Source organism: Sus scrofa, chromosome 1 (assembly GCF_054392235.1).
Source record: "Sus scrofa isolate SSC_HxYL_T2T_F1_AM1 chromosome 1, Sscrofa_HxYL_maternal_Yorkshire_Landrace_v2.0, whole genome shotgun sequence".
NCBI lineage: Eukaryota > Metazoa > Chordata > Mammalia > Artiodactyla > Suidae > Sus > Sus scrofa.
The window spans coordinates 154,319,236-154,334,013 of record NC_139383.1 but is presented as its reverse complement, the minus strand read 5'-3'; the positions used below and the strand labels follow the sequence as shown (position 1 = coordinate 154,334,013).

Here is a 14,778-nt window from a genome sequence, read left to right as displayed (position 1 = left end):
GCTGGCAGAAACCATTGGTATTTTATTATTGCTGTTTGAAAGGGGACCTTGGGAACGGAAATTTTCAAATATGTTTTGTAACCCTTAGCCAAAGCAGGGAAAACACCTTTATGAAATTCCTGGCATGTGGTTCTTTTGACCTTCCCAGGCACATGCCCCATGCCTGTAAATTAGTTGCTACTCCCTCAGCAGAGGCCAGAGCACTGGTTTCCATGGAAGCAGGCCCAGTTAGTGAACTGCAGTTTGGGTGAGGAGGTTTATTTGTAAAAGATGTTTGTAATGTCTATATACATATGTAGGTACGTATGTACACATCAATGTTGTGAGGTAACTGTACCACATTCTTTCTGACTACAAAAAAGAAGTTCAGTTGGAAACTATCCAAATGTAAAAAGGGCAATCAAGCATGAATCCCATCTTCCCAAGATAACCGCAGTCCTTCCTGCAGTTACAGCTCTGCAGCACGTGCGTCCCCTGCGTGCATGGGGCTCAGCTGCTTAGTGGTCTCTGTTCTTGGTTGCCCTGTGGGAATGGAACTGCATTTAAGAGGACCCCTTTTTGTGGTTTACTAGACTTCCAAGAGATAGCCAGGCCAGCTCCATGGTCACCCTCCCTTGGCCCCCTTGCCCCCCGCCCCCAAAACATGTGAAACCTGGTTCCAGTGACCTTGGGGGCAACTCCAAGGAGCACCATCTCAGGTTCCTGGCAGACAAGGAGGCAGAGTACAGGGCTGCATTCCTGCCCAGGCAACTTGCCCCAGCTTTTTCTTTCTTTGTTTTTTTTTTTTTTTTGCCTTTTTAGGGCCGCACCCATGGCATATGGAGGTTCCCAGGCTAGGGGTCCAACAGAGCTGTAGCTGCTGGCCTGCACACAGCCACAGCAGCGCAGGATCTGAGCCGCATCTGTGACCTTACACCACAACTCACAGCAACGCTGGATCCTTAACCCATTGAGCAAGGCCAGGGATTGAACCCGAGTCCTAATGGATGCCAGTCATGTTTGTTAACTGCTGAGCCATGGTGGGAGCTCCTCGCCCCAACTTCTAATGATCCCTCTCTTGGCATCAGTCCCCTGCAGAGCTCTTGAAGAAGGGACACTCCAGCTCTGGGGCTTCCAGAGGCCTGCATGGGGTGCGGACTACAGAGCGGCTCCTGCTTTCCTTCCTGGCCTGTGTCCTCAGGGTCAGCTCTCTTAGAGACCTCTTCCAGGCTGGGCCAAAGTGGGGCTGGGCAGGATCTGAGAAGGAAGGGATAGTTTAGGGGAAATGGTGGGCAGGCCCTGGCCAGGCCAGTGACAGAGAGGGGCTGGGGCTGGCCTTGGTCCCTGATTCTGAAGGCCCCGGAGAGCCTTCTTCCTCCCACCCCACATCAGAGTGGGCAGCTTGGATCTCTTAAGGTAGGGAGGGGATTGGGGGGTGGCAGACGGCCTTCCCCGCCATGTGTGCAGCCTGGGGTGCACAGAACAGGACCCAGGTTTGCTGTGGGGCAAGGCCTCCAGCTGATTGCTCCAGTGTCTGTTCTTTGCAAACCAAACTGGGTATAAATTGCCCCAAGTGGCCGAGGCTAGCCTGGCACTGGTAGGTCTGGTGACCTGGGCTGCTAAAGGAGGGGCCCAGGAGTTCTCCTGGGCTCCTTCCTGGGAGTCTGGAGTAGTTCCTCAGCATCTTCAACTGTTCTAGAAAAGGTAGGTCAGTGGCTTACTTTTTTTTTTTTTTTTTGGTATCAGCTTCCTCAAAAACCCAAGGCATTTTAGGACTAAAGTGGCTTACCCATTTTTATCCTAACTTATTTGCTTTATGAAGTCAGCTCTTTTCAGAGTCAGTTGTTTGGCTCTATTCTGTTTGGACCGTGTGACTTTTTTCCCTGAGAGAAGCAGCCTGCTTCATGGCCCTGGAGCAGACCAGGTGTGGGTGTGGGCCAGAGGAAGAGCTCGGGCCCTGTGGTTTGGAGGGTGCCACCACCGGGCACTCAGTCCCTCGGAAGAGCCACGTGGCTACTTGCTCACAATGTTGGCCCTTCCCTGGGGAGCCAGGGCACCAAGGAAGTTTCCGTGGACTATTGCTGGGCCTCCAGGCCCCCTCTGTGCAATATCCCTCTTCTGCTCTCACCTGGGACATTAGTGGCTGAGGTCAGTGTGGGCAGCTGGCCACAGCCATTCTTGGTCCACAGTGGGGAGGGACCTAGCCATGCTGATGTGTGACCTGGGTGAGGTCACTTGGACTTTCGACTTCAGTCCCCATCTCTGAGATGGTCCATCCTGACCCCTGCCTTTCTCCAGGTGAGTGAGGTCTGAGTAGTAGGTCCAGTAGTATGGCTGAGTCCCTGATGGCAAGGCCCACCCAAAAGGCCAGGGGAGGGGAGAGGAGTGAGGAAATGAGGGCTGGGGGAGGGGACACAGAAGAGGAAGTGCGGCCAGAGTAGTTGCCACAGGCTCTACAGAGAGCCTGGGGTGAGAGCAGGGTGGCTGACTGCACACCCAGGCCAATGGCATTTGAAGGGGACCATCACACTCTCCCAGGGCCCCTAGCTGACCTTGAAGTCCTCTTCTTGGGGGCAGGGGTAGTGTGGGCGGCCCCAGGTTGGCCCAGGGCTTGTCTGTGTCAGGGAGCAGTCTGGCTGCTGTGTGAATCTCTGTGGACCTCTCTGTATGGCTGCCAGTGACTGCTGCCACCCAAAACGTCACAGCCCCATGGAGCTTGCCAGAGGCTCTTTCAGGCTGCACTCGCTTCCCCAACCCATGCTCACCCTGCCCTTTCCCAGAGACCTGCACAGGAGCCCAGTCCCCACCTCCTCACCAGGCCCCGGCAGAGGACACTGATTCTCCTGCCTTAAACTTGGGGTTTGCATCCTGACAATGCGGTGAACTCACTTGGGTCGTGAGGGGAGGGAGGATAGCAGCTGGCACCTGCCCCGTCCACCCGGGCTGGGCTGATTCCAAACCATGTGGAAAGACAGACAGAGCGACTTCTGCGACAGAAGTGTGGTGTTCAGGAGCCTGGGGAGCCTCCAGCACATGATTAACAGCCCTGGGTCTGCTTCTGTTGGAGTACTTTACCCCTGTCTTTAAGTCAGGCTGGGTCTGTGAAACCATTTATCAGATTGCCCTCTAACCAAACGGTTTGTGGTATGACACGGGGGCTCCTGTTCCATAGTGGGGAGGGGCCCAGCTGTGCCAATGTGTGACCTGGGTGAGGTCACTCTGACTTTTGACCTCAGTCTCATCTCTGAGATGGTCTGTCCTGACCCTGGCCTGTATAGAAAGGGGTTTCCTGGAGTCCACCCTGGAAGCTCCTTCTAGAAAGGTAGATTGGACTTAATTGATAGTTTGGAGTTTCTCATACTCTAAGAACCACCCCCTGTCAAGTTCTGAGGGGAGCTCTTGGGCTGGTATTCAGGATGTGCTTTGAAATATGCCATCCAATGGTGGTGGCTGGAAGGGCCTGGCTGGGAATGCACGTGCTGTTCACTTAAACCTGCTTTTCAGCTTGTGTTATTTGTGGCTCCCATTTCCTAGTTTGCTACAGATTTTTGTTTTAAATTTTCTGAATGAGTACATACACTGTGTGTTTCAAAATCCAAGAGATTTAAATAGTTTTCCAAAGAAAATTCTGCATGTTCTCCTTGCCTTCCATGCCCCCCAGCCCTCTGCCCCCAGGCAACCTCTGCTCTACTTTCTTAGGTGCCCTCCGAGGGCATCCCTGAAATGTGAGCAAATGCCCACGTGCACACTCATACTTACTCTCCTGAGTGCCCATTCTGTTTGGAACCCTGCCCTCCTCACTCAATGCTGTACCTCAGAGATCTTTCCTTATGAATTCCGAAAGAACCTATTCACCCCTTCTTCATAGACACTTTCATATGAGTGCTCTGTGATTCATGTAGTGGGCTATGGAAGGGCATGAATTGTTCCGAGGCTTTTGCTTCATTGAGTAATCAGGTGCATGCCCCATTCTGCACATGTGCAGGTGTAGGATAGCTTCCCCAAGTTGACTGTGAGTTCAGAGGATACATACATTTGTCATTTTTATAGTTATTGCCAAGTTGCCTTCTCTAGAGCCTGTGGCAGTTTGTTCTTGGCAGCGCCTGTTCCCACAGTCTCAGCACCCCAGTTGGGGAAGAAGTAGGGTGTCTGGGGTTTTGTTTGTATTTGTCTCCTGATGGGTGAGGTTGAACATCTTTTCAGCTGTTAGAGAGGGTCATTTTACCTCCTGTTCATGAACTGTCAGTTATATAGCCCTCACCCATTTTTCTATTGGGTGTTGTGTTTTCCTTTTAATTTTTGTGAGCTCTTCCTATACTGGAGATTAGCCCCTTGCAACAAGAGCTGCAGCTAAATTTTTCTCAGTCTGGGAGTTCCTGTCATGACTCAGTAGTAACGAACCCTCCTGGGTATCCATGAAGACAAGTGTTCAATCCCTGGCCTTACTCAGTGGATTAAGGATCCAGCATTCCCATGAGCTGTGGTGTAGGTCACAGACCAGGCTCGGATCTGGCGTGGCTGTGGCTGTTGGCATAGGCCGATGGCTATAGCTCCTGTTCGACCCCTAGCCTGGGAACTTCTATATGCTGCACATGCAGCCCTAAAAAAGACAAAAAAAATTTTTTTTCTCAGTTTGTTATTTAATTTTTGCCTTTCTTTATGGTGATTTTGCCCATGGAGACACATTTTATACTTTTGTAATCAGAATTTATCAATCTTTTCACATGTCTTCTCGACTTTGATTCATAGAACTTTTTTTTTTTTTTTTTTGGCTGCACCCTCAGCATGTGTAAGATCCCAAGCCAAGGATCCAACCTGCACCAGTGCAGGTGTGTAGCCAGCTTCAGCCAGGTGTGGCTTCTCTTCTTATCCTGCCAGCCCTGGCACGTGCGAGAGTGTAGGCGAGCAAGTGATCAGCCATATGCATGCACCGCAGCAGCCTTGGAGCAGAGCACCCGAGCAAAGCCAGGACCAGGCAGTCCCAGCAAAGAGAAGTGCTGGCTGGTGTCTAGCTGGGAATGGGGATACTCCCAGGAGCCCCACCAGTGATAAGAGCATATCTCCTCTGAGCATGTGTGTCCTCCCACGTAACCCTCACAGTAACTGTGAGATGAGGCCATCCACAAATGAGTGGAGTGTAGAAGTCGGGGTGGGGCTCAAATCAACTCTTCTGCTGAGGCCCCCACTGGACGAGAGGGGGACCCCACTGAGGGCAGCTCTGTCTTCTCGCCTCACCTTCTTCCCCTATTCAATGGTGGGTCAGAGCTTCCAAGCTGAACTTCCCAGGAGACAGGACATCCATGTGTCAGCTCCATATGGGTCTATACACCACCAGAAGAGTAGCTGAATGGCCTCCTAAAGAAAATAGGAAGTCAGCTCCCCACCACAGATGACGGGCTTTTCTGCTGTCCACCTGGGTTTCCTGAGAGGCTAGCAATTGTTCAGCCCCAGTGGTTGGCTATCTGTGTAGATGCCCTAGCGTGGAGAGTGGGCCCAGGAGTGAAGAACATGGCCATTCTGAGGTCAAGAGCTGGAAGTGGCCCCATGCCTGCAACTACAGCCAAGAGCTAACCTTTGATGAATGACAGACCACTTGCCAGCAGAGAATAGCTGGGGCCTGGGGTCTGGGAGCAGATGTTTGTCTGTGGGGACCTTTCCATGTGCCTCCCTCTGACTCTCCGGACCAGTCTTGCCCTTCACCGTTACCCCCAGGCACACATCCTTGTGCTCACTGAGGTCTGCTCTTGGGACCTGGGGCACCCTTAAGTGGATGGATGCATCTGCCTTTCTCGCTCAGGGATCGTGGTCAGAGATGCCTGTCCTTCTCCTTGGTGTTCAGCCAGGCTCCCCAGAGCCTGGGCTGGTGGAGCCTAGGCTGTCTCAGCCCGAGGCAAGCCTGAGAAGTAAAAATTGCACCCCATCCCCAGCTGCCAGTAGTAGGTTCAGACAGGAAAGAACCACCATGGTCTTTTTTTGTAGGGGCTTTTGGAGCCAGGAGGGGTCCCTTCACAACCTGTGGAGGCTGGCAGTTTGGCCAAGGCTGGATGGGGCAAGGGAGGTCACAGGGAGTACGCCCTTTGACGGAAGGGCGGAGCCGTGTTCACCCCCGGGCGGATTCTGTGAGGGTTGGAACGCTCGCACTAGCGAGCCCAGCTGCACCTGACAGGGGAGGAGGGAGGAAGGGAAGGCAGCCAGGGGGCGGGGCTGGGGGCGCTGGGGCGGGGCTCCGCAAGAGGCGGGCCCATGCTCCTCCCGCCTCTGTGGCTTCTCTGAGGGAACATGCTGTCCCCGCCCAGGCCTGCGGCTTGGGCAAGAGTGTGGGACGCCGTGTTCCCTGATAAGATGAGGCAACCGCTCTCTGCCGCCTCGTTGGGCGCCAGGGAACATTTATGTAACCCCCGCCCTGCCCTGCAAGCCCTGAGCCCTGCCCCGTGCCCCCAACTGCCCCCTCCCCGTGCCCCCCCACTATCTCTTCCTCGCCTCCCCACCCTGTGGCCCCCCAGGCCCCGCTCCCAATTACTTCCCACACAGCGCCCCCAAAGTCTAGCACCTGCAAGTCCTCAGCCTGCTCCCGCAGTTATCCCCGTTCCTCTCTACTGGCTCCTTTGAGCCTAGCACCCAAGCAGGTACCCACCCCTCGCGCATGGCTGGGCCCTCCCTCAGTCTCTGGGTCCCCAAGACCCCCACAGTGACCCTGGCCCTCCTCTGGTTTCACACCCACTCCAAGTGCACCCTGCCCCATTCCTCTCACCCTGCCTCCCCTCACAAGGCCCTCTCACCATCCTCTGGCCGGTAGTTGCCTGCAGGCCTCCTGGGCTCCCTTCCTGAGAGGGCCAAGGTCAGGTCTGCCTTGGTTGGAGCACACTCCTCGTGGCAGCCCTGTGGTACTACTGCTGTTCCTCTGACACATGCCAGAATGAGGCAGGTGCAGAATCTGAGCCTGGTGAGAAAGAAGCTCAGGTTTGTTAAGTGCACCAGGTGGACTCTCCCCCCACCCTGGGGGCACTCCCCACCCCTGTGCTCACTCAGCTCAGCCCTGCGCCACCTGGGGTCAGTCTCTGGAACAGCAGCAGTTTTCAAAGTGAGGCCCAGAGCCACCTGCATGTACTTGAGACCCTTCCAGGGAGCCATAAGGCCAGAACTATTTTCATAACAAAATCATTTGCCCTTCATTCTCTCAAAAGAATACAGTAGAATGTTCCATGGCTCCATGATGTGTGAAGACATCATCCCTCTGACAGCTACTGGAATCTGCTTGAGTCTAATTTTTTGTTTTAATTTCTAATATGATAAATGTCAGTGGATATAACTCAGGTAAACAAAACTCCCTGGCTTCCTCACTAAAAGGGTGAGAAGTACTGTCCTGGAGGACTCTGCTCTCTCCCTGTCCAGACTGCCTTTGCCCCACCCATGTGCAGTTCTCCTGGTTGCTCCTTGTCAGCCTCCTGAGTGCTGCTTGCTTGTCACCATTCAGAGGCCAGCTGAGCCTGACCCGGTGCTACTCCATGCCAGCATGAATCATAGCTTCTGAATGGTTTATTAGTCTGTCTATGGACCGGTTTACTGGCCGCCTGGAACGGGCTAACAGAAGAATAGAGAATGAAGCAGGGAGAACCCTGTCTGAGGCATCGTAGGCACATCCCTAGGGCCAGACATTGCATTTGTGCTCAATAAAAGTGTCATGCTGCCAATGCCCAGACAGGCTGAGAGCCGCGTGCTGGCCATGGTAGCAATGCCGGGCTTTCCCCACCTCTGCCACCAAACTGCTTGGCTCCAACATCCCATCCTGCTGGAGGCTGCCCTTCTCTGCCCCCATAGGATCATACAACCCTCTCTAATTATATCCACCCAACATACCTCCCAGAGTTTCAGGCAAAAGAACCCTGAAAAGGACAAGCTCCCAGTTTGGACCCAGAGCTATTAGGAAGCAAAGCCAAATCTGAATTTGGGTTGGTTCTCTGTCCTTCTCCTCCTTCCCCACCCCTCCCATCAGGCCCAAAGCTTGAGAAAACCAAGAATAATAGATAAGAGCAATAGTAGTAGCTAATGTCTCAGGTGTAAGCATTTGGTGTGTACCAGGCACAGTGCCAAGGGCTGGGTATGTTTAGCCTTATAGATGCACCACTGGACCCCACTATGAGGATGGGGTACTGTGTTCATTTCCTGTGGCTGCTGTAACCAGTTACCACAGAAGCGGTTGGCTTCAAGCAACAGAAATGTACTCTCTCACCGTTTTGCAGAAGTCTGAAATCAAGGTGTTGGCAGTATTAGTTCCTTCTCCTAGTGTCTGATAGCTCCCTCAAATCCTTCAAGTTCCTTGGCCTGTCGGCATATCTCTCCCTGAAGTCCTTTCCCTTTCTCTTCTAATCTTTATGGTCTCACTCCAAGATCCCTTACCTTAATTATATCTGCAAAGACTTTTTTTTTCCAAATAAGGTCTCATTGATAGGTTCCAGGGGTTAGGACTTGAACACATGTTCCAGTAGGGCCACATTTTACCCCATTATGGGCAGTGAGGCACACTTGCCTGTGGCTACACAGCAGAGAGAGGGACTGAATCTCATGTATCAGACCTGAAGCATCCGGTCACAAGAAAGGATACCACTCTGTTTCATGCTGGACCTTTTCAAGCACTTAATGACAGGTGTAGGTTGTAAATCTCCTAGAGGGGAATTCATTGCGGCACTTCTCACACTTTTTGTTGACAGGATTTTTTTTCCCCTGGAACTGATGAACAACTTTTAAAATTCCAATATTTCTTTGAATATGATTTGGAAAGTTTTGTGCTAGATATTTAAAGAATTTGAGTTAAACATTCCTTTTTCTTCTTGTTTCTTTTTTTGGTCTTTTTAGGGCTGTACTTGTGGCATATGAAAGTTCTAGGGCTAGAGGTTGAATCAGAGGTACAGCTGCTGGCCTACACCACAACTACAGCAGTGCAGGATCTGAGCTCCATCTGCGACCTACACCATAGCTCACGGCAATGCCGGATCCTTTAACCCACTGAGTGAGGCCATGGATTGAACCCTCATCCTCATGGATACTAGCCATGTTCGTTACTGCTGAGCCACAACAGGAACTCCAAAACATTACTTTTTATCGTTATGAAAGAAGTAAATGCATATGATTTTTTTTTTTTGTCTTTTTTTTGCTATTTCTTTGGGCCGCTCCCGTGGCATATGGAGGCTCACAGGCTAGGGGTCGAATTGGAGCTGTAGCCCCTGGCCTACGCCAGAGCCACAGCAATGCGGGATCCGAGCCGCATCTGCAACCTATACCACAGCTCACGGCAACGCCGGATCGTTAACCCACTGAGCAAGGGCAGGGACCGACCCCGCAACCTCATGGTTCCTAGTTGGATTCGTTAACCGCTGCTCCACGACAGGAACTCCTTTTTTTTTTTTTTTTTTTTTTTGAAGACACATGATATGGGAGTTCCCTTGTGGTGCAGAGGGTTAAGGGTCCAGCACTGTCACTGAGGGGGCTCGGGTCGCTGCTGTGGTGTGGGTTCGATCTTGGGCCTGGGAACTTCTACATGGCATGGGTGTGCCCGCTTCCCCCCCCCCCCCCCGCCTGCCCAAAAACAATTGCAGCACATAACACAGAAGAGTATAACAACAAAAAAATCCTCTTCCCAATCAAGCCTTATTCCCTAGGGACCAATACTGCTGATTTTAGGTGTCTGAGTGGTTACTGCCATAAATAAAACTATATGATTTTATTGCTGTTTCTCATTCTATCAAATTTAGATGCTATTATCTACCTATCCTGGAATTTAAGGATTAACCTCATTCCTACCCCTCCTCCCACCTCCTCCTGAATTGGTGGTTGTATTATTATCTTTAATTGGTCTCTTGATTATCCTTAAAACTTTAACCTTATTTAGAGTTTTCTTTTGATTGCACATATGTATATTCCTACCTTAAATCCACATTTTCTCCTGGGGCCTTGAGTCAGTTATAATATCAATTCTAAACACTGGCAACAAGTGTGAAGGTTCACTGGGACTACATTCTCTTCTGCCACCTCATGAGATTGTTGAGAAGGGTAAATAACATAAAAAAAGCCTCTTGTGGCTCAGCGGAAGCGATGAGGATGCAGGTTCCATCCCTGGCCTTGCTCAGTGGGTAAAGGATCCATCGATGCCTTGAGCTATGGTGTAGATTGCAGACACAGCTCACATCTGGCTTTGCTGTGGCTGTGGTGTAGGCTGGCAGCTCTAGTTCCAATTTGACCACTAGCCTGGGAACTTCCATGTGCTGTGCACCTGTGGTCCTTAAAAAAAAAGCCCCTAAAACAGTGCTTGGCTCAGAGCTCTTTCCCATTGTTCATAGTCATGTGGCATTTTAGTTTTCTTCTGATTTAGCCAGTTTTCTTGCTTATTTTCTGTTGTTCCTGGGGTTTCAAATTCCTCTATTTTTTCTTTTAACCAAAGCATAGTACGTATGTTATGTTCCCTGTGTCCTGAAATTTCTTTGGCCTCTTGATCCTACTCTGGTGCATGGAACTCACTTTCTTCTTGAAAAGAAGAAAGATCCCTCTGTGATCCCTGCCCCACTGATCCAGTGGCCCACCAGGTCTCTCCCTCACTCTTGTCCTAGGATGACCCTTCGTTGTTCACTTGCTTCCCTGACTTCTCAGTTTTTCCTTATTTTTGCTGGAGTATAAGAGGTAAATTTGGAAGGCTCTGTTACTCTGTCATCTCGAATCTATTGTGACTTATGGGAAGTCTGGTGTCTGTCCCAGCCTTGTTCCCTCATGGGTGACCTGGTATTTGTTCCCCCCAGCTCTCTAGTACGTTTTGCAATCTCCTCTTTTTACCTAGTATTCAGGAGCCTTCATGCAGTATCCTGTGCACCTCTGTGCTAAAATCCTTTCCATGTTAGTTTCCTGTCTTCTCTTTTATTCTGACAAATACTGCTCTATTGTTTCTTTGGTAATTTCCTCTCCCGTTTTTCTTCTGTTCTTTTATTCAATGCCCTCTGTTAGCTAGATGTTGCACCTACAAGATTTCTTCCCTGTGACTCTGAACTTTTAGCTCATACTGCTTGTAACTATCAGACAGGTTTGGGAAATGATGGTTTGCTCTCCTACCTGACTTTGAATCCCACCACCACCAGCACTCCCCCCCCCCCCCACACACACACTGTTCTATCCCAAACATAATATAATCAATGAGGAGAAGAGAACAAAAAGAGCCATACACAGCTGTCCGCTTCAGCATTACTGGGAGACAGAGAACACAACGACATTCACATATTTTCTAGAGCTGTTTTTTGTTCTATTTTTTTCCTGAAATATTTCCTTGACTATATTTCCAGTTTTTCTATGGAATTTTTGTTTGGGCAACCATACTCTCAGTTTCTAAACACTATTTTTGGTTCTCTGAATATCCTTTTTATGGTATCCTGTTTGCTTAATGCACACTTTATGCATAAAATGTCTGAAATTTATTCAAGAATGCTAATTAGAAATTTTAGGTTAGTATTCTCTTCTGTTTCCTGGCTTTGCTCTTTTTCCTCTGGAGTCAGTGATTTTGCTGCTCTTGGCCTTTCTATTTCCTGCCGCTGGTTTTCCTTGGCCGTCTGGCCATCTTTGGGTGTCTGTTCATATTTAAGGTTGATGGGCTCATTTGGGGTAGGTGGTATGGATTCTTCTGCTGAGCGCTAGTGGGCTAGCTTCAAGGACCTGTTCTCAGCTTCAGGGCCAGAGTTAGGAGGGAAGAGGAAAGACAAGGCAGGAAGGGCGGTTGTGTGGCCACCCCAGTGCCAGAAGGGCTGCATTCTGGGATGCGAGAACCCCCTGCTGGTTCTCCCTGTGTAGTTGTGTGTGTGTGTATGTGTGTGTGTTTCAGAGTTTGCAGTGGGGGGAAATGGAGGTTAAAGGCTGGCCTGTTCCTTGCTCTTTGCAAGGGCTGGGAGGGAGGGGCAAGGTCATGACTGTAGCCAGCCATCATTACCGCCTCCTCCTGGGTGTTCTGGGCAGCCACATTTTCTGTCACCACTCCATCTCCGTCTCTGCTGCTTGGTAGTCATGTTGGAACTTCTCTGAGAGAAGGAGCAACAAACTCCAGTTGGAGTCTAAGGGGACTGAGGAGGGTCTGAATGGTGAATGGGCACTGACTTCTGTGAATTGTCTCCAGGCCCTGCAAAGTTTAGGGGCTCTGGAGTAGCCTTTCCATGGGGTAAGGGTGATATAGCCAAACTCACAGGCATATGAGCACTCCAGACCACTCCACCCTCTCTTCCTGGCTCCCATTCTTGGGGCCCAAGGATGGGCCTCTGCTCCCCGCTGGCCAGTATGAACTGAAGTTTGGCACTTGACATCAGCCTCTACATGGATTAAGTCCTGAGCCACTGCAGCTACCAACCTGCAGCACAGTCTGAATGGGGCTCAGGGTGGAGATCAGGAATCTCAGTTCTCTCGGAAAACTGGAAGAACAGGTCTTCAGATAATCAGATATTTTTAGGAGAAGATTTTACGTGCCCAGTTCTTTCATCTTCTCATATCTAGAAAAGCACTAAAATCCTTCACGGTAATGTCTGCTCCTTGTGACTAGTAGTAACCTTCAGGAGACCAGCAACAAACTTTTGTAAAATATGCTGCATGGCTGTAGGGACCTCCCCCTCACCTTTATCATATACACTGATATTATTTTCTCCTGCCTCGTATTTCAGTCTTCTGCAAATGCAGCCACCTCCAAGGGTGAGAGCCGGTAGTCCCGCAGGCTGTGAAAACTCAGGATTCTGGCCCCATTAGCTAAGGTGCATAGCAAAGGAATGACTTCAGTGAGCCCAGACCTCTTTTGTTCCTACTACTCACTCTGTTACAAAAACTCCAATATATCCTAGCTATCCACTCGCCTTCTCAGAGCGGTTTCTCAGGCCTACCTGAGATGCTTTCTCCCAGGTTTAGGTCCTAATTTTGCCCCAAGTAAAACTTAATTCTCTGGGAGTTCCCAATGTGGCTCAATGGAAAGGAATCTTGACTAGCATACGTGAGGATGAAGGTTTGATCCCTGGCCTTACTCAGTGGGTTAAGGATCTGGTGTTGCTGTGAACCGTGGTGCAGGTCACTGATGCAGATTGGATCTGGCGTTGCTGCGGCTGTGGCCTAAGCCGGCCGCTGTAGCTCTGATTCGACCCCTGGCCTGGGAACCTCCATATGCCGTGGGTGCGGCCCTTAAAAAGCAAAAAACAAACAAAAAACAAAAACCCAAAAAAACCTTTAAGGTTGTGCATTTTTTAAGTGAACACCAGGGACAGCTAACCCTACATAGGGTGCTGGGTGGCACACTTTGCAGTGTACTTGAGGGGCCACAGCACCTGAGATGTCGCCATGTTCTCCTGGGAGATGTCTGCTTCCATCCGCAGCGTAGGCGGGAGAGCGCAGGCACCCACACCTTTGCCTTGAAGTGTTTGTTGCAGAGGCTGGTGGAAATGGAGTACGGAGAGAGGGTCACAAGGAAGGGTGGGGAGGAGTAGGTTTGGGGTCTTGTGGCCTGCCTGGGGGTCGTGTAGCTAGCTGGCTGCATGGTTGCTAAGGCTGACCCTCTGTCCCTTTCGCCCTCAGGTGAGAGGCCTTTCGCCTGCAGCTGGCAGGACTGCAACAAGAAGTTCGCGCGCTCCGATGAGCTGGCACGGCACTACCGCACGCACACAGGCGAGAAGAAGTTCAGCTGCCCCATCTGCGACAAACGCTTCATGCGCAGCGACCACCTGACCAAGCACGCGCGCCGCCACGCCAACTTCCACCCGGGGATGCTGCAACGGCGCGGCGGGGGCTCTCGGACCGGCTCGCTCAGCGACTACAGCCGCTCAGACGCCAGCAGCCCCACCATCAGCCCGGCAAGCTCGCCCTGAGCACCCGCGGAGCGGGGCGGGGTGGGGCGGGGCGGGGCAGGGCGGTGCGGGTCCTGCAGCACAGCCCGCCCCATCCAGAGGCACTGCCCCATTTCCCCCCCCCACCCCATGTGGGCCCGCCGGGTCCCAAGGCATGGCCCCGCCCCGCGGCACCGCCTGAGGACCCGCTGACCCTCACGACAGCCATGAGCAGATGCTCTCATTTCCTCCCGTGATTCTGTGTCTTTTCCTTTTGTAATAAGAATAGAGAGAACTTTATGAAGTCAACAACAGCAACGAAAAAAACAATTTTCTTCACCTCAGGTGTCAAAGTAAATTTGTAAAAAAAAAAAACAACGAAAAAATTCCAAAAAACACCATCCACAGTTGCACAAGAGACATACCATGAAGGTGATATTCAGCGGTGTTGAACCCCCCTTTCTCAGGGATGGACATGTTCCACGAGGTCAGTGAGGACACCCCCTTCCTGCCGCCTTACTCTGTACATAGATTTGCACTCTGGAGTTTTCTTTTAGGTTCGGGCACACACTGGGGCAAGGCAGCGCAGGCAGAGCTCAGCGTGGGCAGCGGGTCAGCCGGTGGGCAGTGTAGAGCAACTTTGGCTACTGACCTTGTGCTTCCAGGGCAGACCCCTGAGCAGGGCCTAGCTCTCTCTTCCTGTCCTCCTGCCCAGGCTCAGCCTGGGAAGCCGATGCGGGCTCAGAATACAGGCGGCTCAAAGGGACTTATGCCATGATGGGCAAAGGAGCACTCCCCAGGGAGTGGGCAGAGGTCCTGGCCCTCTCTTGGGTGCCTCTTGCAGTGCTGGAAGCAGATGCAAGCTCGGGTTCAGCAGTCTGCTGCTTGGTCTGATATCCACATAGCCAGGGGCACAAGCCCTGAGGTGGTTCAAGCACAGGGCCACCCGTTGCTGTGTTCCTGCAGAAGTCACTGGGGA

At 51.4% G+C, this 14,778-nt stretch overlaps 1 protein-coding gene and 1 long non-coding RNA gene across 2 annotated transcripts in view; one reads left to right on the top strand and one right to left on the bottom strand.

Moving 5' to 3' along the window:
* The window catches only part of KLF13 (KLF transcription factor 13), a 41,119-nt gene extending 27,278 nt beyond the window's left edge, over positions 1-13,841 (top strand). Inside the window, 1 exon segment of the mRNA NM_001011505.1 lies at positions 13,552-13,841. Coding sequence (NP_001011505.1) covers positions 13,552-13,841 — 290 coding nt within the window.
* On the bottom strand, positions 4,599-6,895 carry LOC102164789 (uncharacterized). The gene is made up of 2 exons (XR_301074.4): positions 6,759-6,895; positions 4,599-5,334 (listed from the first exon to the last, which is right to left on the bottom strand). It is a non-coding gene; the product is annotated as an uncharacterized LOC102164789 (long non-coding RNA).
* Positions 13,842-14,778: the final 937 nt, after the last annotated feature.